Source organism: Canis lupus, chromosome 29, assembly GCF_011100685.1.
Source record: "Canis lupus familiaris isolate Mischka breed German Shepherd chromosome 29, alternate assembly UU_Cfam_GSD_1.0, whole genome shotgun sequence".
NCBI lineage: Eukaryota > Metazoa > Chordata > Mammalia > Carnivora > Canidae > Canis > Canis lupus.
The window spans coordinates 40,062,957-40,084,255 of record NC_049250.1 but is presented as its reverse complement, the minus strand read 5'-3'; the positions used below and the strand labels follow the sequence as shown (position 1 = coordinate 40,084,255).

Below are 21,299 nucleotides of genomic sequence, written 5' to 3'. Positions count from 1 at the left end.
AGCAAGCTCAGTGCAGGAAGCCTGATATGGGACTCAATCCTGGGACCCCAGGATCATGTCCTGGGCTGAAGGCGGTGCTAAACCGCTGGGCCACCAGGGCTGCCCAAGATATACTTTAATTATTTTTTTTTTCTTTATTTATTTATGATAGCCACACAGAGAGAGAGAGAGAGAGAGGCAGAGACACAGGCAGAGAGAGAAGCAGGCTCCATGCACCGGGAGCCCGATGTGGGACTCGATCTTGGGTCTCCAGGATCGCGCCCCGGGCCAAAGGCAGGCGCCAAACCACTGCGCCACCCAGGGATCCCCCAAGATATACTTTAAATACAAAATACACTCTTGATTTCAAACATAAAAAAGAATGAAAAGGACTACAGAACACAAAATAGCTCACTAATAATTTTTATACTGTTTACATTTTTTTTAAATTATTTATGATAGAGAGAGAGAGAGAGGCAGAGACATAGGCAGAGAGAGAAGCAGGCTCCATGCACCGGGAGCCCGACGTGGGATTCGATCCCGGGTCTCCAGGATCGCGCCCTGGGCCAAAGGCAGGCGCCAAACCGCTGTGCCACCCAGGGATCCCTATACTGTTTACATTTTAAAATAAGATTTTAATAATCAGGGATGCATGGGTAGCTCAGTGGTTCAGTGTCTGCCTTCAGCTCAGGTTGTGATCATGGAGTCCTGGGATTGAGTCCTGCATGAGGCTCCCCACAGGGAGCCTGCTTCTTCATCTGCCTGTCTCTCTGCCTCTTTCTCCATGTCTCTCATGAATAAACAAATAAAATATTTTTAAAAATTTTAATAGATTAAATAAAATGTATTATTATTAAAATTAAATTCCCTTGTTTCTTTTTCTTTTTTTTTTTTTTAAGAATGTGGCTTTTTAAAATGTGGCTACTAGAAAATTGCATATGGGACTCATATTATTACTGGATAGTACTGTTTTATATGGATAAAAGTAATTCAACTAGGACACATTTTAAAAAGAATAGTCTAATTATTAAGACAGAAATCATAAAATTTGAAACAAACATTTTGAGCTCTAAGAATATGGATACACTTTTTTTGACCCAAAGCTAAATATGATCAACAAGACTCCTACTTAAATGCAGTTTTATCTGCATTCTCACACCTGATCCATCTGTAACCTCCATCTTATCCTCAATCCCTAGCCCTGGAAATGAATGTAAGAGATGGAGTGATCTTCAGAAGAGCTCTTGGGTGGACTAAGAATGCCTGCTTTCCAAATCACTGGGTGAAAGTTTTACAATGTGCCAAGCAGTAATACAGCTGTATCAAAGAGGCTGCCATCAAAATGTTTTGTATGTATGATCATATGATGAATCACATCTTTCTTATCTACCTATTAAAGTTACTAATGCTATAAAATCCATTTCAAATCTAGGGTGCCTGGATGGTGCCCAGTGTTTGCCTTTGGCTCAGGTTGTGATCCCGGGGTCCTGGGCCGAGTCTGCCTCTCTCTCTCATGAATGAATAAATAAAATCTTTAAAAAAAAATCCATTTCATTTTTTTTTTATTTTAAAAGGTTTTTATTTATTCACGAGAGAGAGAGAGAGAGATACATAGGCAGAAGCAGGCTCCCCGCAAGGAACCTGATGTGGGACTCGATCCCAGACCCTGGGATCATGCCCTGAGTCCAAGGCAGACGCTCAATTGCTGAGCCACCCAGGCATTCCAAAAGATCCGTTTCAAATCTCAATTTAATGAATATTCTTCTCCATATCTCAGTCTCAAATCTTTCTTTCCCTATATCCCCATGGCACTTTATTTTTCTCTTCTAGTGCTTAATACAAGTTGCTAGTTTAAGATTATAGTCATTTTTTTTCTCTCTCACAATACCTGGCCCAGTATTCTGAACATCCAATAAAAACTAATTAACATTTCTTTAGTGGTTCTTGAGAGTCTGTCTCAACAGAAATGTTCCCTGAAATTCTGATGAACTACAAATCCTAATACCTAGTTGGCACATTTGAGCATAAGGTATTTATAATTTATACCACTCATGTCATTATCTATATAAAAACTATATAATGAGATGTCAATATTCTCAAGGACAGACATCATGTCTTAGTCTTAAAACATCTAGTGTATTACTCTGTCAGGTAAATCTAGTACCTGATGTGTTGAGCAAAGGGGCCCTACATAACATAAACTAAGAAATGTTAGACAAAAGCAGCCCTTTATTCTACGTGCATTCTAGAGTCTTCTGGGGTTAAAGATAAAGTCGGGGAAAGGCCAGTCAATTATGGAGATCAATAACCAATTTTTCCTTGCCTGTATATACAGGCCTATATATATATACCTGAAAAAGACATGGTCCCTGCCCTTATGGAGCATGTGACTTCTTTTTTTTTTTTTTTTTTTTTTTGAGCATGTGACTTCTTAAGGGATCCTTTAACCTTAGTAGATATCCATATATGACTTACACTTTAGAAAATTTCTCCAGTGTTTAACACTTGTAATTGTGATACATCACAACAACTTAAATACATATTTTCTGTTATATAAGTGGACATTATTAGTACATAAGTCATTTATTTCACTTTAGATTTAAAAAATGCATTTAACTAACAAAAGGCACACCATCACTCTTGAATTTAAAGTCAGCTTCTGATCTAATCCACTATTATGATCCCACGTTCAGAGTCTTTGCTATGAAATAAGTATGTGACTGCCTACCTTTTTTCATTTTTTAAAGATTTTTATTTATTTATTCATGAGGGAGAGAGAGAGAGAGAGGCAGAGACAAAGGCAGAGGGAGAAGCAGGCTCCATGCAGGGAGCCCAATGTGGGACTCGATCCTGGGTCTCCAGGATCAGGCCCTGGGCTAAAGGCGTCGCTTAAACTGCTGAGCCACCTGGGCTGCCCTGCCTACCCCTTTTTAATGCAAGCATTTTGCTGATGTAGTAGTTAAAATTACATTTTTTTTTAAATTACAATTTTTTAAATTCATTTTAAATCTTTAATTTATTCTGACTTTAGATTATATCACTGTTCCACATCAAAGGAGAAAATGGCCACCAAACACTGTGATGTTATTAAGGCTGAAGTACATCTAATTTATAAAACATCTAAATGAGATTTTTTTAATGAGAAAAAATATTGTTCTATTTCTTTTAGATATTACACTATTCCAAATTATTTATTTTCTAAGTGTTAATTAGGTGTCTACTACTCCTTGGATTATTTCTGCTCTTTATGTCCTATGTGATACAGAGTTAGGTAAAATTTTATATAATCTAAAACTTACTTAGTCATATTTAGTCCAAATTTTACTTCAAGGAATTTCAGCATGTGCCCATTTTCTTTGTGTGGGACGAACATCTGTAAGAAAAAACACTAGTTACAACAAAGAACTATTAGCTGTGCTCACAGCAATATGTTTCTGTCTAGAAATAGAAAACACAGCAAGACTATAAAATAAAAAATATAAATTAAAAATGAATTAGATAATACATGGTGTAACTATGAAACACGGAGACTTACTGACCTAAGTCAGTAATATTACTTTATAGTTAATCATAAATCCTAACAGGGTAGTAAGATTTCCACTTATCTTACGACTTAAATAACTTACCTACTCTTTTCAAAACTTTTACTCATCTCAATTTATTATATTACTTAATGTTAGTTAAATGGGTAACAATGACATTTTCAATTAAGTGGAAAATAAAATGTATCTTTTTTTTTTTTTAATTTTTATTTATTTATGATAGTCACAGAGAGAGAGAGAGAGAGAGGCAGAGACACAGGCAGAGGGAGAAGCAGGCTCCATGCACCGGGAGCCTGACGTGGGATTCGATCCCGGGTCTCCAGGATCGCGCCCTGGGCCAAAGGCAGGCGCTAAACCACTGCGCCACCCAGGGATCCCTAAAATGTATCTTTTAAGTATATCTAGAAAAGAATTAGAATCCTAATTTCTCCTGTGAATATGATAGTGATCAACTCAAAATTTTACTGTACAAACTCTATTATCTCAGTCTCATTAAAATTTAGCCCAATATATTTCTTTTTTAAGATTTTCTATTTATTAATTTGAGATAGAGAGAGAGTGAGAGAGAGAGAGAGAGAGAGAGCATGAGCAGGGGAAGAACCAAAGGCAAAGGGAGAAGCAGGCTCCCCGGTGAGGAGGAGCCTGACGTGAGGCTCAATCTCACAACTTAGAGATCATGAACTGAGCTGAAGGTAGATACTTAACCATCTGAGCCGCCCAGTGCCCCTAGCCCAGTTATTTCATTATTCAACTTGCTTTACTACATGAATCTCACACGCCGAGTTATTTACCTTCATTATAATATTCAGTGTCACTGTCAGAATACACACCAAGTAAAAGTTAATCACTTTCATTATTTTAGCTATAAAAGTTCCTTTCTTCACATTCAGCTGTGGAGAAAAAAAATCATGAACAACGAAGTGAGGTATGATAAATTAACAATTAAAAAATTTATCTCAAGAATGATAAAAAGGTAATTCTCATTACCTGAAGGCACTTAGCAAGCATTAAGGCTACTACTAAACTTAATAAAGGAGACACCAATAAAGCTGAATTCTCAAACTGCAGTAAATATCCCAGAAACAGAGAAAATATATAGATTTTATAAACTTCATGAACCTGTTGGGACAAAAGATGAATGAGAATAAAATTAATTTTATTGTACATTTTTTCATTAGTTTTGTTTAGAATAGATTTGACTCCAATTATAAAATAAATGCTCTATTATAATTTAGGACAGTATCCTACAAATGTTCAATCTGTATCTTTAATATTATGGCGTATAATGAATGTATTACTTAGAAATAATTCTCATAAACGAAGTGAAAAGCTTTAAACCCACGGACATCTAAGGCCAGACTAAAACAAACTGCTTTCTTCCCAGGCTCTGACTTCATTTCACTTTGCTTACAAGATAAGGGCATTATATTTGATAAATGATTCTTTATGTTAAATTCTCTCTACTCAATGAACCTAAATGTTTGTATTCATCAGGATTCTGGAGCATCTAAATACACAGGATTAAGAAGAGAAAGAGCAAGAAGATTCCCAAATTTTTGGCTTGGGCAATATATCAAATACTTAATAAATGTTTATAAGCAAAAGAAAGATAAAAGAGGGGCAAAAAAGAAAAAGATAAAGAAAGGAACCAATGCTGGATGGGAATCTTTAACTACTGCTAGCAGGTATATAAACTGCTGTAACCATTCTGGACAAAGTCTTGGTACTTAGGGTAAATATGCACATAACCTTTGACTTGTAATTCCACTATGAGGTATATACTCTAGAGAAATCTTGCAGTTATGTGCCAGTAAAGATGTTTACAGCAGCACTTGTCATATGGACAATAAAATGGAAAAAATGAAATGTCCATTAACAAAATGTATAAATAAATAAAAATGAATAAAATATAGCTCTGTACATCATCATGGATGAATCTCAAAAGCATATCAGAGGGACTTCTGGGTATTCCAATGTTCCATTTCTTGGCCTGGATGGTCAAATACTCATATTTTATCCTATAGAATATATATATATATAATAATATACTCTTCTGTGCATGTTGAGTATTTCACTTTTCTTTTTTAAAGAAATAGAAAGGGGGACGCCTGGGTTGGCTCAGCAGTTTAGTGCCTGCCTTCAGCCCAGAGCATGATCCCGGGGTCCTGGGATCGAGTCCCACATCGGTCTCCCTGCATGGAGCCTGCTTCTCCCTCTGCCTGTGTCTCTGCCTCTTTCTGTGTGTCTCTCATGAATAAACAAATAAAATATTAAAAAAAAAATAGGGAAGGAGCAATGGCTAGAAACGGAGAAGCACAGATGACTCTGGCTAAGCAGATCTTTATTTATTTATTTTTTTAAGTAGATCTTTTTTTTTAAAGATTTATTTATTTATTTATTCATGATAGACACAGAAAGAGAGAGAGAGAGAGAGAGAGAGAGGCAGAGACACAGGCAGAGGGAGAAGCAGGCTCCATGCAGGGAGCCTGACGTGGGACTTGATCCCCGGGACTCCAGGATTGCGCCCTGTGCCGAAGGCAGGCGCCAAACCGCTGAGCCACCCAGAGATCCCCTATGTTTTAAGTAGATCTTTAAAAGGAATTTCAAAGTGCTTCTAAAAGGGCTGGGAAAAAAAATAAATAAATAAAAGGGCTGGGTGAATGAGTTTAGCAATCTTTTGAGTAGAAATAGAAGTCAAAGCCTATTAAAACATTTCAAAATAAAGCTTAAAAGCTAAATGATCTTAAGATACAACACTGAAAGGGCATTTCTTCTCTGAATTTAAAAATAACAATTTCAAAATTCAAAATACCTTGTCGCTCTGCTCCAGTGAAAAACTATCTAGCAAGAACAGAGATATTGCTTGAAGAAATAAGAGATAGTGGCTGTACTCCCACATCATCATAAACGTGTAAGTTGAAGCACTCATCAACAAGTAGCAAAACCTCTAGGGAAAACAATAGAAAGAAACTAAGTATCAGTAGCTTTATTAATATAAGAATCTAGGAGGTTGTTACCTCAAAGTTACAGCTCTGTTACTGGTTCTTCTTTAAGCTATATAATTCTAGAAACTTTGTTTTTAAGTCAAATAATTATGAAATCCTTACATAAACAGTAAGATCTTAAATAAAGCACACAGACAGAAATCAACCACTTGTCCTTCAAAGTTTGACATCATATTGAGAATTTCAGGATGACAAAGGGAAAAAATTTAGTACAGTTTCCTTTCATCTCAGGTGAAGTAATAAATATAAGAAAATGGTAGCTTTTGCTAGACTTGGCTGACTGGCTTTTGTTATTGTGAAAGTAACTCCATTCACCCTAGAAAATATTTTCATTTCTGTGTTGCTCCATATTTCTCTAAGAATTTCCATCTAAATAGTCTGTTTATGTCTCAGCCTATTACGGAGTCGATGGAAAAAAGTCCATTGCTTTTTTTATTGCTTCTCAGCAAAAGTGTGCCCTTATCTTTCCCCAGTGCGTATACTGTCAACCATATAAAACTCTCTTTTCCTTGCTAGGGTACTAAACACAAGGATTTTTGCCCTTGCCTGAAAAATACCTGGCTAAAATCATTTCTGTCCTTCCAAATGTCAGCTCTCAAGTGATCCCTTAGTAAGAGGCCAAATCTGACAAATCCACTGCTCTTAAGCATATTTCGAACAACCTCTACTTCCTCCAGGGAGTACATTTTTGTTCCCAATTTCTCCACCAGCCATGATTTCAAATGACTTTACTCTGATAACAGCAAAGGAGAAGTGCAATAAGGGTCTAGTCAAGAAACCTAAGATAACAAGTGTGCTCTCTAAAACTTAATTTTTCAGACTACGCTGACTATACTGAATGATAAATTTCAAAGTCAGAAACACCTCACTCAGGCCATCAGCAGATACAGGGATTTTCCAGCACCCTGAATAAGAGAATGTAAGAGAAGAATACCAGCTGCAAGGCTCAGAAGAGCTCAGCACTGATAGAACATAGAAGCTTCTGCTCTTCTGATCACCACAGCTATAAGAAAAAGTGTTCCGGCAACTTCTAACGTGGAACAACCAGAACTGTAATAATAAGGCCTGAAACCATCATCCCCAGAGAAACCAGTTCCAGAAATCAATGAAGGCTCAGATCTAGATCCAGCCTATTTAATCTACTGGACACGTGGATATTACTTCAAGGATACTAGGAAAAAGCTATAATATAATGAAGCAAATTGCTAATTCCAAGGGTTTATTCTCAAACTACTCTAAAGAACATGCAGTGAAATGAGATAGAAATATATATTAAACATAATCTGGGCAATTAGCTATGTTTCTCCTTTCTCTGAACATTTTCAAAATTCTGTGCACTCTTATCTACCCCCTTACCTTGCACATTTCATGTTCAACTATGCCTTTACTGTGAACTATTTTATACATATTACTTGACACATTAAATGCATTTCAGTAATCAACCACAGATGTCTCTAGATGGCTTCAGATATTTGCACAAAAGATCTGAGCTTCGATAATCCTGATGTGACTGGTACTATAAGATCTAAATATGTAATTAAAATATACATATTGCTGTAATACTACTCAGCAATGAAATGAGCAAACTATTGATACAAGGCAACGACTTAGATGGATGTCAAGGGTATTAGGCTAAATGACAAGTCCGTCATAAAGGATAACATACTATATAATTCCACTTGTATAACCTTTCAAAATTACAAAATCACAGTGATAGAGAACAGAGCAGTGGTTGCCAGAAAACAGAAAATATGCAGTGCTACCATGAAAGTTAACACTGCTGTCATTTGTAGTCACTCTGTAGCTTCACTAGTATTTCCTTAACTTGCAATGACTAAAAGCTAGTACAGGAAAGAAATGGTAAAATGAGAGATTATCAAAATAATATGTTTTTTTAAAATAATAATATGTTCTTAAATATTTACCAAGTGCCTGCACTGAAATATCACAACATCTCCTTTCTCCTAAAAATAATTTACCATCTATCAGACTAGACTAACAGTGTTATATAACAGACTACCTAAATACATCTTTTATTATGTAGTAATTAGGCTTCACTGAATATAACTGTTAATATGATTAAGTTTAAAACTTTACACCACATTTGCAATATATCAATATTAACTGTGACAATTAAATTTGTATCTTACCTCTCCATAAGTATTTAAGTTGCTTTTTAAATAGCCTGTAAGTGCAGCAATTTGGCATGCGAAATACGGTAGTGCCCAGTTTTCTCTTAAAGGAATGGAGTATTCAATTCTTGTTGTATCTACCCTAAAGTAAACCACAAATGAACAGCAAAATAGCAAGACTTTACATTTGTGTAACACTATACTTTTCAAAGCACTTACACATACATCTCATTGTTTTCTCTACCAATCCTGTGAGGTAGGCATAGATGGAACCACTACTGTCTATACAGCACCTTGGAGCCAATTAAGCATCTCATCCAGCTCCCCTTACCTCCCTTCCAGGAAGGCTTAGTGCTGCTACATACTCCTTGGTGAATAGACGGGCCTCTGTGAAAACTTGAAAAAGGTACGCCTACTCTGAGCAGAAGACACCTCATATTAAAGGACACAGCTTGTTGCAGAGGACATGGGATTCAGGTCCCATTCTCACTTCCCTTAAAGAGATGGCTACCCTTCTCTAGAGGACAATCTGCATTAGATAGTTAGCAGGGCTGACAGACCCAGGGTTCTTATCCTCCCTTAAAAAATATGAAGCTCAGAGAGGTGATGTGACTTAAACAAGGTCATAGAGCAACTGGGATTAAATGCCTATGTTCTAATATCTAGTTTAATAATCTTTTCAATCAGCAGATTAGGGATGCCTGGGTGGCTCAGTGGTTTAGCACCTGCCTTCAGCTCAGGGGTGTGATCCCAGGGTCCTGGGATCAAGTCCTGCATCGGGCTCCCTACATGGAGCCTGCTTCTCCCTCTTCCTGTGTCTCTGCCTCTCTCTCTGTGTCTTTCATGAATAAATAAATAAAATCTTTGGGGATCCCTGGGTGGCGCAGTGGTTTGGCGCCTGCCTTTGGCCCAGGGCGCGATCCTGGAGACCCGGGATCGAATCCCACGTCGGGCTCCCGGTGCATGGAGCCTGCTTCTCCCTCTGCCTGTGTCTCTGCCTCTTCCTCTCTCTGTGTGACTATCATAAATAAATAAAAAAAATTAAAAAAATAAAATAAAATAAAACAAAATCTTTAAAAATATATCCGCAGGTTACCTGGAATTACCATTACTGTAGTCCTTCATGTGATATATCCAGAAACCTTAAAAAATTTCCACAATCACAAATACAGAATGTCTTTCCAGGTTCTTCCTAAATTTCTCAATTTGCACAGACAGAAACTTGTCTCCTACACATATTCTCAAGAAGAGTATCTTTCCAACAATCGTTAAATTTGAAACTCATACATACACTCCATGACTTTTTTCCATGCAGAAACAAAGATGCTGCTGCTTTAAAAATTTTATGAAAATTGGGCACCTGGGTGGCTCAAGTAGTTGACTGTCTGCCTTTGGCTCAGGTTATGATCCTAGAGTCCTGGGATTGAGTCCCACATTGGGCTCCCTGTGGGGAGCCTGCTTCTCCCTCTGCCTGTGTCTCTGCCTCTCTCACTGTGTCCCTCATGAATAAGTGAATAGAATCTTTTAAAAAAAATTATGAAAATTGCTGTATAACTCTTCTAAATAATGGTGATTAATATATTTACATGTAACTTAGTTCAATCTAATTATGGTATAGGATACTACTTAGCAATGAAACGGAATGAACTATTGATATGCCCAACATACAAGAACCTCAAATAATTATGCTGAGTGAAAAAGAAAAACAAAACAAAAAGTATGTGCTGTATGATTCCATTATATAAAATATCAGCAAATGCAAACTAATTTATAATGACAGAAAGTAGATCACTGATTTTCTGGGTACAGTGCAATAGTTGGTAGAGGTATGGGGTAAGAAGAGGAAAGAAGGAAGCATTACCAGGAGGGCGCAAAGAAACTTTTAGGGGTGATAGATATGTTTATTACATTGATTTTGTTGATGGTTTCATGAGTTTTATCTAAACGCCTGAATTGATCAAATTGTGCATTTTAAATATGTAAATTGTATGTCAGTCATACCTCAATTAAAACCTAAAAAGTATTACAAGAAAACTTATCTTCCAAGAATGTATATATGTTTGAATACATATATATGAAAAAGGATTGTACATGAATATCAAATAAAAGCTGTAAAGAACTTTGCAGTGTGTAGGTCTACAACCTAGTAAATATTAGATCTTGTTCTTATATATATATAATACCATAATGAAGTACTTTTCACCTAACGATATATTATGAGCATTTTTTCATAACATATGTATCAATACACTTCAAGAATATTTAATGGTCATGACACATCATTATATAGATTTATCATAATTAACCAATTTCTATTGTTATATACTTATATTGTTTGATATTATCTTTTACAAAGATTTTTTTAAACATGAACCAATGTTGACAGCTATTTCTGCCCATAGGTCAAGTACCCTGCTTTAATAAAAAATGCCTTTTGCACCAAAAACAACAAACTTGAACCAATGTTTCTGTATAGTAATCATTTGTTTCACTATTTACTTTTAATACTAATCCATTTGGAATTTTAGTATCTGTGCAATAAGATTTCTTTTCCAGATGATTGTTCCAATACCATTAATTGAACATCATATATTCTAAAGACCAGCTATTTTCATGTAATATTATCCCTGAAAAATTATAAAAGTTAACTCTCTAAAGACAAATGAGAAAGTCATGGGTCATAAGGCAGGAAATGGGGGAGGAAGGAGAAGATATCTGTACTCCATTCAGGACTCTACCAGCTACTCCATCAGCCCAGAATCGGAAGCTGGACCCAGCACTCACCTTTCTGAAGGTTCACTCACTATCCTTGCCCAAGTCACAGATTAGGGCAATGAATCTTTAAAACTGCACTGCAGGGCAGCCTGGTGGCTCAGCGGTTTTAGCTCCTGCCTTGGGCCCAGGGCGCGATCCTGAAGACCCAGGATCGAGTCCCACGTCAGGCTCCCTGCATGGAGCCTGCTTCTCCCTCTGCCTGTGTCTCTGCCTCTCTCTCTCTGTCTCTCTGTCTCTGTGTGTGTCTCTCATGAATAAATAAAATCTTTAAAAAAACAAAAAAATGCACTGAAGAAGGAAGTCATTGCAACACAAACTGAGTAAGATCTCTGCCAGTTATTCTCTTCACCTGGACAGGCCACCCCATTGTTACCTTCTTGAACACCTGAGCTACTCTTGCTTGCCTTCACCATGCTTGGTGGTTGTGAAGAACAGAAGGCTAACAGTAGGAAGTGACAAAATCAAATGAGACCTATTTTTTCTTCCCAGTGGCAGAGTCTATCAGCAACACAAACCAGCAGTTCATTTTTTTTTAAAGATTTTATTTACTTTTTCATTCATGAGAGACAGAGAGAGAAGCAGGCTCCATGCAGGGAGCCTGACGTGGGACTCGATCTCGGATCTCCAGGATCACACCCCAGGCTGAAGGCGGTGCTAAACCACTGAGCCACCTGGGCTGCCCCGAGCAGTTCAAAATAACTATTTAAATCACCTAGGGTTCATAGGCTCATAGATATATTCACAAAGATTAGCAAGCTCTGAGTTTGATTTTGAGTTTTCCTTTTTTTTTTTCAAAGTAATCTCTACACCCAATGTGGGGCCTGAACTCATGATCTCAAGGATCAAGAGCCACAGCCTCTACCAACCGAGCCAGCAAGGAACCCCCAGAGTTTTCATTTTAGACACATCATAGTATAAGCATAACTGGGATCATCTAGGTGACCATCTTGTAATCCACTATTGCCAAAGATTTCAGTGCTCACTTCCAATCTAGTTGGTGGGAAGCCCAGGTGGCTCAGCGGTTGAGTACCTGCCTTTGGCCCAGGGCATGATCCCAGAGTCCCGGGATTGAGTCCCGCATTGGGCTCCTTGCGTGGAGCCTGCTTCTCCCTCTGCCTGTGTCTCTGCCTCTCTATCATGAATAAATAAAATCTTAAAAAAAAAATCTAGTTGGTGGACACCTGGGTGGCTCAGTTAGTTAAGCATCTGCCTTTGGCTCAGTTCATGGTCCTGGGGTCAGACTCCATGTTTGCAGGAAGTCTGCTTCTCCGTCTCCCTCTACCCCTCTCCCTGCATGTGCTCTCTCTTTCTCTCTCTTAAATAAATAAATTTAAAAAAAAAGAAACAATCTAATTGGCAACATAGGACTACTTCAATCGGCTTGAGTTAATCGGAAAAAATAGAGATAATTATAAGACCAAATGATGTACTGCCAAATAAAAACAAAATGATATCCTGATCACTGTAATAAAAAAAAAAGATTTCACAGTGGACTGAAGAAAGCAACATGATGAAAAGTGAATCATCTCACAGTAGCCACCTGTGTGGGTTTGCCACACTCAGAAGAACCTGCTGAGGGACACCTGCTGGCACGGTACCTTATTTACGCTAATAATAGAAATCTGGTTTTAGCAAAATATCATTTTTCACATTAAATTCATCTTTTCAGTAACTATTTTGTTGGTTCTTTTTTTTTCTAAAGATTTTATTTATTCATGAGAGACACAGAGAGAGAGAGAGGCAGAGACATAGGCAGAGGGAAAAGCAGGCTCCATGCAGGGATCCTGACATGGGATTCTATCCTAGGACCCCAGGATCACATCCCAGGCTGACGGCAGGCACTAAACTGCTGAGCCACCCAGGTGTCCCTTGATTATTTCATTAGTAAATTGGTTTGTTTTATAGTAGCCTAAGTGCTTTTAAGCATTCAGAGCATAACTTAGTTTTATTTTATACGTAAACACAGCAGTATAATTCAAAATATTTAAGTCAACACATAGAACCCATGAGAATTAAGTTTTAAATATAAAGAGCTGAAGTTTAAGTAACACTGAGCTGGATAACATAAAACAGTTGGCATATCAATGTATAACGTGTGAAAGTTGAAAAACACACAGTATCAGTACAACTTCTAATGGCAGCGTATTGCCTTCCACTGATGTAGTACAATTTACCTAACTGTTGTCTTATATTTAAATGGTTTTCTAATTTTTTTGTATTATTGTCTTTCTTTTCTGGATTACTGCCTTGCAATAAACTGGAATTCCTGGGAAAAACTATCACCTAAAATGGAAAAAGCTTATACCTTCATGAGTATTCCAGGTTCATAACAGAACCAGGACGGTGTGTCACCATTAAATTTTCTGTTAGCTGTACCTTTAGGACATGTGCATTTTACCTCTTTATTATTATCAATGTACAATTACTTTTTGGGGGCCAAAGACTAACTTTTTTTTTTTTTTAAGATTTTATCTATTTATTCATGAAAGACACATGGGGGTTTGGGGTGGGCAGAGACACAGGCAGAGGGAGAGGCAGGCTCCATGCAGGAAGCCTGACGTGGGACTCGATCCTGGATCTCCAGAATCATGCCCTGGGCCGAAGGCAGCACTAAACCGCTGAGCCACCCAGGGATCCTAGACTTTTTTTTTTTTTTTAAATAATGAGATAATTTATTTATTTTTAAAATGAGTAACTAAAATGCAATTCTATTAAATATTGATCTTATTTAAAAATTAGAAATAGCTAACAGGAAAACAAAATATTTCTCTACAATTATGATTCAGTTTTATAGTCATTCTTAAATGTAACTTCTATTTTTTAAAAGGTTTTATTTATTGGGCAGCTCCGGTGGCTCAGCGGTTTAGCGCCACCTTCAGCTTGGGGTGTGATCCTGGAGACCCGGGATGAGTCCCACATTGTGCTCCCTGCATGGAGCCTGCTTCTCCCTATGCCTGTATCTCTGCCTCTCTCTCTCTCCCTGTGTCTCTCGTGAATAAATAAAATCTTTAAAAAAATCTTTAAAAAATCTCTCTTCATGAGAGACACACACAGAGAGGCAGAGACAGAGGCAGCGAGAGAAGCAGGCTCCCTGTGGGGAGCCCGATGGGGGAACTCTATCCCAGGACCCCAGGATCACACCATGAGCCCAAGGCAGATGCTCAACCACTGAACTTCCCAGGAAACCCTTAACCTCCCCTACCACTATTATGATTCACTCCTCTTCCACTTTTAAAAAAATTACCCCCATACTTGGAACAAGGTAATCAACTTTTTTCTTTTTTTGCCATATAAAATACATATAATTCTTTTTATTTATTTTTTTAAATCATTTTTATTTATTTTATTATTTTATGATAGTCACAGAGAGAGAGAGAGAGAGAGAGAGGCAGAGACATAGGCAGAGGGAGAAGCAGGCTCCATGCACCGGGAGCCCGACGTGGGATTCGATCCCGGGTCTCCAGGATCGCGCCCTGGGCCAAAGGCAGGCGCCAAACCACTGCGCCACCCAGGGATCCCTATAATTCTTTTTATAACCGAAGTCCCAAGCAAGCATGTGAGTCCTGATCTCAGGGTCCTGAGTTCGAGCCCCATGTGGAGGGCATGAAGCCCACTTAAAAAAACAAAGTTCAATGCCTATAGTAGCCAGTCTCCAAGATGGTCTGGAAGGTATTGACACTATGTAGTTACTTCCTACAACATACCAGAGTTAGTCTGCAGGATCAAGAGAATATAGCAGAATAACGTCATACCGTTTCTCGTAGTAGGTTATAAAAGAGATCTGGCTTCAGGCACTGGGGTGGCTTGGTCGTTTGGGCGTCTGCCTTAGACTCAGGCTGGGATCCCGGAATTCTGGGATCAAGCCTCACATCTGGCTCCCTAGTCAGTGAGGAGTCTGCTTTTTCCTCTCCCTCTGCCCTCTCCCTGCTCCTCCTCTCTCTTAAATAAAATCTTAAAGATAGATAGATAGATAGATAGATAGATAGATAGATAGATCGATCGATCGATCGATCTGGCCTCCACTATAGCACACTCACTCCACACTCCCTTGGATCACTCACTGTAGAGAAAGCCAGCAGCCAAGTTGTATGCAGCTCTATGGCTAGGCTCATGTGATGACAAACAGTGATGAGGCTTCTTGTAAAAGTCACATGAATGAGATTGCAGTAGGTGGTTGAGGCGAGTCAAGTCTTCAGATGATTACAGCCCTAAGCAACGCTTGACTGCACCCTCAATAACAGGCGCTGAACCAGAATGACCCAGTTAGGCCACTGCGGATTCCTGACCATCAGAGCTATGACATAATGTTTATTGTTTTAAACTGTTAAATTTTAGGGTGACTTGGTATGCAGCAATAATACATCACATAATTAAGAAAGTAATCCTTTCATTATTGTAAACAGTGCTAGTTTTGTACTAAATATATTTCATTCTAAAAAAGCAAAACTTTCTAGTCTATGAATTCTGAAATACTTTGAGTGGGCTACTAAATCTGTAGTAGCCAGTAGGATTCACTCAATGAATCCTAATAGAGTTTTAGAAAAGTACACGGGAACTTAAACAAGAAATCATCTTATCCCCCTGGCATCCATATCAATTCTCTAAGGAACTAATTAGTGGCTAATTCCAAATCTCTTGCAGGGAATGTATAAGGTGAGCCCACTCATCTTGTTGAGCCAGAAAATAAGAAAACTTTCAAAGATTAATGAAGATGTGTTAAAAGAACTCAACAGTCAGCCTGAAAGGACTTGTATTAATCAAAGTTGTGACAATTTGAACAACAAAAATGATAGTAATGGACCTATCCCTAATGAATCAATGAAAAGCCCAAAGTAGAGAAATATGCTTTAAAAAGAGAGCTTAAGGGACGCCTGGGTGGCTCAGTGGTTGGGCATCTGCCTTTGGCTCAGGGTGTGATCCTGGGGACCTGGGATCGAGTACCACATCGGGCTCCCTGCATGGAGCGTGTTTCTCCCTCTGCCTGTGTCTCTGCCTCTCTCTCTGTGTCTCTCATGAGTAAATAAATAAAAAAATCTTTAAAAAAAAAAAAAAAAGAGAGAGCTTAAAACCAGGGGTGCCTGGGTGGCTCAGTCCGTTAAGCCTCTGTCTTAGCTTGGGTCATGATCCCAGGATCATAGAATCAAGCCCCAGTCGTGTCAGACTCCCTGCTCAGCCAGTAATTTGCTTCTCCCTTTCCATCTGTTCCTCCTGCCCCCACTCATGCTCTCTCTCTCCCCCTCTCAAATAGATAAATCTTTAAAACTTTTTAAATAATAATAATAATTTTTTAAAAGATTTTATTTATTCATGAGAGACACAGAGTGAGGCAGAGACACAGGCAGAGGGAGAAGCAGGCTCCCCGTGGGGAGCCTGATGTGGGACTGGATTCAGGATCACGACTTGAGCTGAAGGCAGATGCTCAACCACTGAGCCACCCAGGTGCCTTCCCAAAATAAATTTTTTAAAAGAATAAGAATAGATATGCTTTATCCATAAAGCTGAACAGCTGTACTTGAGAACTTCTAAGATTTTTTTTTTTTAGAGAGAGTGAGTGTGCAATAGAGTATCCGACCAGAGTGGGGAGAGGGGAGGAGAGAGAATCATAGGCAGGCTCCACACCAAGAATGGAGGCCAAAGCAGGATTCAATCTTTTGACCCTGAGATCATGACTTGAGCTGAAATCAAGAGTCAGAGACTTAACCGACTCAGCCACCCAGGAGCCCCTAAAAAAGATTTTTTAAAAATCCTTTTATCAAATGATTGGCACCATGTGACTAAGTGTAGACAAATCCCAGGAAGAGACACAGACCTTAATGCTGAGTCTCAGTAACTTGAAAGTATCATATTTTTTATTTGGCAATTGCCAAAGGTCAATGTTTTTTTTTTTTTCTTTTAAAGATTTTATTTATTTATTCATGAGAGAGACAGAGAGACAGAGGCAGAGACACAGGCAGAGGGAGAAGCAGGCTCCATGCAGGGAACCCGACGTGGGACTTGATCCCAGGACTCCAGGATCACGCCCTGGGCCGAAGGCAGGCGCCAAACCACTGAGCCACCCAGGGATCCCCAAAGGTCAATGTTATAACAGAAGAAATGTTTCGTTTAAAAAAATTTGGTAATGGTAAGTTTTAGGGGAGAAAAGTGTTAAGGAATGAAAGAATATTCATCCTTCAAAAATAAACTTTTGACAATGACCAATGCCAAGAAAATATTTCTCTCTCATACCAGCCTTCCATTTCAAAGAAGCCCTCATTGCCTACTCTCTTTTTTACTCACAATTAAAGAACGGAGGCTGCTCTGGTTACCAAAAGTGATGAGCTTATTAATTCCAAGTACTCTGTGATAGATCATTACAGAATCCTTATCTGTGGTGATAGTAATGTATCTGATGCCTCTTCCTTCTTTTCATGAAATTGTGTCATCAGTTTTAAATAAAAGAGTAGGGGATCCCTGGGTGGCTCAGCGGTTTGGCACCTGCCTTTGGCCCCGAGCGCGATCCTGGTCCCGGGACCAAATCCCACGTTGGGCTCCCGGCATGGAGCCTGCTTCTCCCTCCTCCTGTGTCTCAGCCCCCCCACCATCATAAGTAAATAAATAAATAAATCTTTAAAAAATTTTAAATTAAATAAAAGAGTAAAGAAAAGGCATATCCATGTATGCCAATGTTACTATGTCTGACAAAAAAGAGATATGAGGTAGATGGGCTCTCCTTCAGTTGTCGCATGACAAAGGACCACAAATGTATAGGCTTAAAACAACATACATTTATTAGCTTACAAACCTACCCCAGTATGTCTGAATACTCTGCTCAGGGCCTCCCTAAGCTAAAAGCAAAACATCAGCCAGGCCTGCCGTTCTCATCCCGGGCTTGCGGTCCTCTCATACAGGCTTACTGGCAAAATTCATTTCCTCCTCACTTCACACCAGCAACAGAGCAGCAATCCATCTCCTGCTTCAAATATCTCTGACCTCCCCTTCTGCACCAGGCGGAGAAAGAGCTCTACCTTTAATGACTCATCTGGTTGATTAGATCAGGTCCACCAGGTAATCTTCCTACCTGAAGGTCAATTGTGCCATTTAACTAAACAATCACAGGAATGATTCCTCATCATATTCACAGGTGGGGATTAGGGTGTGGAATACTTGGGAGGTGGCATTTTTATTTTATTTTTTTTTTGGAGGGGTGGCATTTTTAGAACCAAATACCACAGCCATAAGAAAACTGTAAAACTGGGCAGGCCTGGTGGCTCAGTGGCTTAGCACCGCCTTCAGCTCAGCGCATGATCCTGGAGACCCGGGATCGAGTCCCACATCGGGCTCCTTGCATGGAGCCTGCTTCTCCCTCTCCCTGTGTTTCTGTCTCTCATGAATAAATAAATAAATAAAATCTTTAAAAAAAAAAAAACTGTAAAACTTCACTTAAACATTTCTTACCTGTTAATAATGAACCACGCAACAGTAAGCATCCCTGCTAGCCATGTTCCACTCATAAGCCAACTTGTAACAAATAAAGCAGTAACATATATTCCTTGCAATCCAAAAACAATGCCAATATAGAAATATACTGGCTCAATAATCTCCTAATTAGAAAAAAAGAGAGGAGATAATAGGACAACATTGAATAATTTTAGTTATTTGTAAATATGTAAAAAATAAATATTAAAGTCAAAAGAAACATACATTGCTACCAGTTGCTTGATATAAAACACTGGCGATAAGTTCTGGATATAGAGACATTTGCTGCACTGCATTTATTGTCTTCAGAGATACAGTTTTGTTATTGTGTGTCAATTCATAAACACCTAGAGACAGAAAAATTTTTCTCTAGATTATTCTGCTTTTACAATATTAAATATATCATTCAGAGCTCATTAAATATTTTAAATTATTACTAAGAAAAATCTCAAAACATAACACACTGTGCATTTTTCCAATGTTTTTATTAAGTATAAGAAAGAATAATGCTTATATTCTAAGACAAATCTCCACATTCAAGGGCTCCCATATAGGACAATGTATTTTAGAAAAACGTTGTTATTAAAAATACAAACATGGGAGGTACCTAGCTGGCTCAGTCGGTAGAACATATGACTCTTGATCTCAGGGTCCTGAGTTTGAGCCCCAAGTTGGGGGTAGAGTTTAATTAAGAAAAAAATACAAATGTGGTTATCATACCTCTTTCAAATGAGGGTGCTTTTAACATATCTTTATAATAAGAGTAATAAATGGCACTGTCACCTTGAAATGTGATTTCTCGTTCAAGTTCCTACAAGAAAATGAAATGATTATTTAAATACCAGTATCCTAAATTTCAAATGCAATCTTTCTCTCTCCTCTTCTAAATTAATGCTATTTATTTATCCTTTATTCAAAGAAATGTTTGAATTTTCCTTTGGTCATTAGTGGCCACATTACAGAGGTTAAATTTTCAATAATCTGGCAGTCATTTTAATGAAACACCTAAGGTTTGGGGCATCTGGGTGGCTCAGTCAGTTAGCATCCACCTCAATTTTGGCTTGGGTCATGATCTCAGGGTCATGAGACTGAGCCCTGCATAGGGCTCTGTGCTCAGCAGAGTCAGCTTGAAATCCTATTGTTCTCTCTCTCTCTCTCTCTCTCTCCCCCTCTGCCCCTCCTCCTGCTTACATGTTTCTTTCTCAAATAAATAAATCTTAAAATGAAAAAAACCATAAGGGTTTAAAATGGATTCTAGGGACACCTGGGTGGCTCAGTGGTTGAGTGAATGCGTTCAACTCAGGGCATGACCCTGGGATCCTGGGATCGAGTCCCGCATCAGGCTCCCTGGATGGAGCCTGCTTCTCCCCGTGCCTGTGTCTCTGCCTCCCTATGTCTCTCATAAAAAAAATAATAAAATAAAATAAAAATAAAAATAAAAATAAAAATAAAATAAATAAAATAAAATAAAAATAAAGTAAAATGGATTGCAGCTCATAAGTCATTTCCCTATTATGTATAAGGAAAATCTAGAAGGAAAACCAGAAAAAATGCCCTTAGGACAGCAAGAATAGTAAGATAAGTAATAAAAAATAATGGTTGAGGTATTAAAGTCTATAATAAAAAGAGAAGTTTAAGGAGAAATTAGTATTTCCTATTGCTTTTTCTATTTCCCTATATATCCAGAACTGTAAACCCTTAACTCTTTTCAAGAGTAGCAAATATGTAATCAGTGTTTTTCAAAAGAACTTCCAGAAATATAAGTAAATCTTAAGTTCCTAAAACTGGGCTATACGGGTGTCTGCATTGCTTAGTCAGGTAATCGACTCTTGATTTCAGCTCAAATCATGATCTCAGGGTGGTGAGACTGAGCCCTGCACTGGGCTCCATGCTGAGTGAGGAGTCAGCTTGAGATTCTCTCCCTCAGCCCCTCCGCCACAAGTGTATACGTGTGCGCGCACACACACATAGTCTCTATCAAAATAAATAAATAAATAAATCTTTAAAAATATTATCATAAAATATTGGGCTATACAGAACTGAAAAGTTTTGTGCATTGTATGACAAACCATGCTTTCATAAATCTATAGTCTTTGAAAACAAAACTCCTTTATTTTCATGCATATTTATCAATTAATATAAAACAAAAGATATCAGAGCATTTATTCCTAAGTTTGATAAACAGAATTTCCTAAGATATAAATAGGTGTTACCTAAAGAGTTCTATGGTTAAATAAGTTGTGCAAAGGCAGCATTAAAGAAAATGAATGGGGACGCCTGGGTAGCTCAGTGGTTAGGCGCCTGCCTTCGGCTCAGGGCGTGACCCTGGAGTCCTGGGATCAAGTCCCACAACAGGCTTCCTGCAGGGAGCCTGCTTCTCCCTCTGCCTGTGTCTCTGCCTGTCTCCCTCT

General features: G+C 38.3%; 1 protein-coding gene and 1 long non-coding RNA gene across 6 annotated transcripts in view; one reads left to right on the top strand and one right to left on the bottom strand.

Moving 5' to 3' along the window:
• LOC119866746 overlaps nt 1-8,010 on the top strand; it is a 38,685-nt gene extending 30,675 nt beyond the window's left edge. Inside the window, exon 4 of one of the 2 annotated variants that reach the window (XR_005381249.1) lies at nt 7,346-8,010. This is a non-coding gene — a long non-coding RNA (uncharacterized LOC119866746). Of the gene's footprint in view, nt 1-1,178; nt 1,477-7,345 lie in introns of those variants that run through there. The other variant, XR_005381248.1, reaches the window with a different exon arrangement.
• DPY19L4 (dpy-19 like 4) overlaps nt 1-21,299 on the bottom strand; it is a 61,807-nt gene that overhangs the window by 30,267 nt on the left and 10,241 nt on the right. For all 4 annotated transcript variants that reach the window (XM_038579788.1, XM_038579790.1, XM_038579787.1 and 1 more), the window contains 8 exons: nt 19,609-19,699; nt 19,114-19,235; nt 18,868-19,013; nt 8,677-8,800; nt 6,334-6,468; nt 4,509-4,640; nt 4,313-4,411; nt 3,279-3,352 (listed from right to left, as the gene is read on the bottom strand). In XM_038579788.1, the coding sequence (XP_038435716.1) occupies nt 3,279-3,352; nt 4,313-4,411; nt 4,509-4,640; nt 6,334-6,468; nt 8,677-8,800; nt 18,868-19,013; nt 19,114-19,235; nt 19,609-19,699 (923 nt within the window). The remainder of the gene's footprint in view (nt 1-3,278; nt 3,353-4,312; nt 4,412-4,508; nt 4,641-6,333; nt 6,469-8,676; nt 8,801-18,867; nt 19,014-19,113; nt 19,236-19,608; nt 19,700-21,299) is intronic.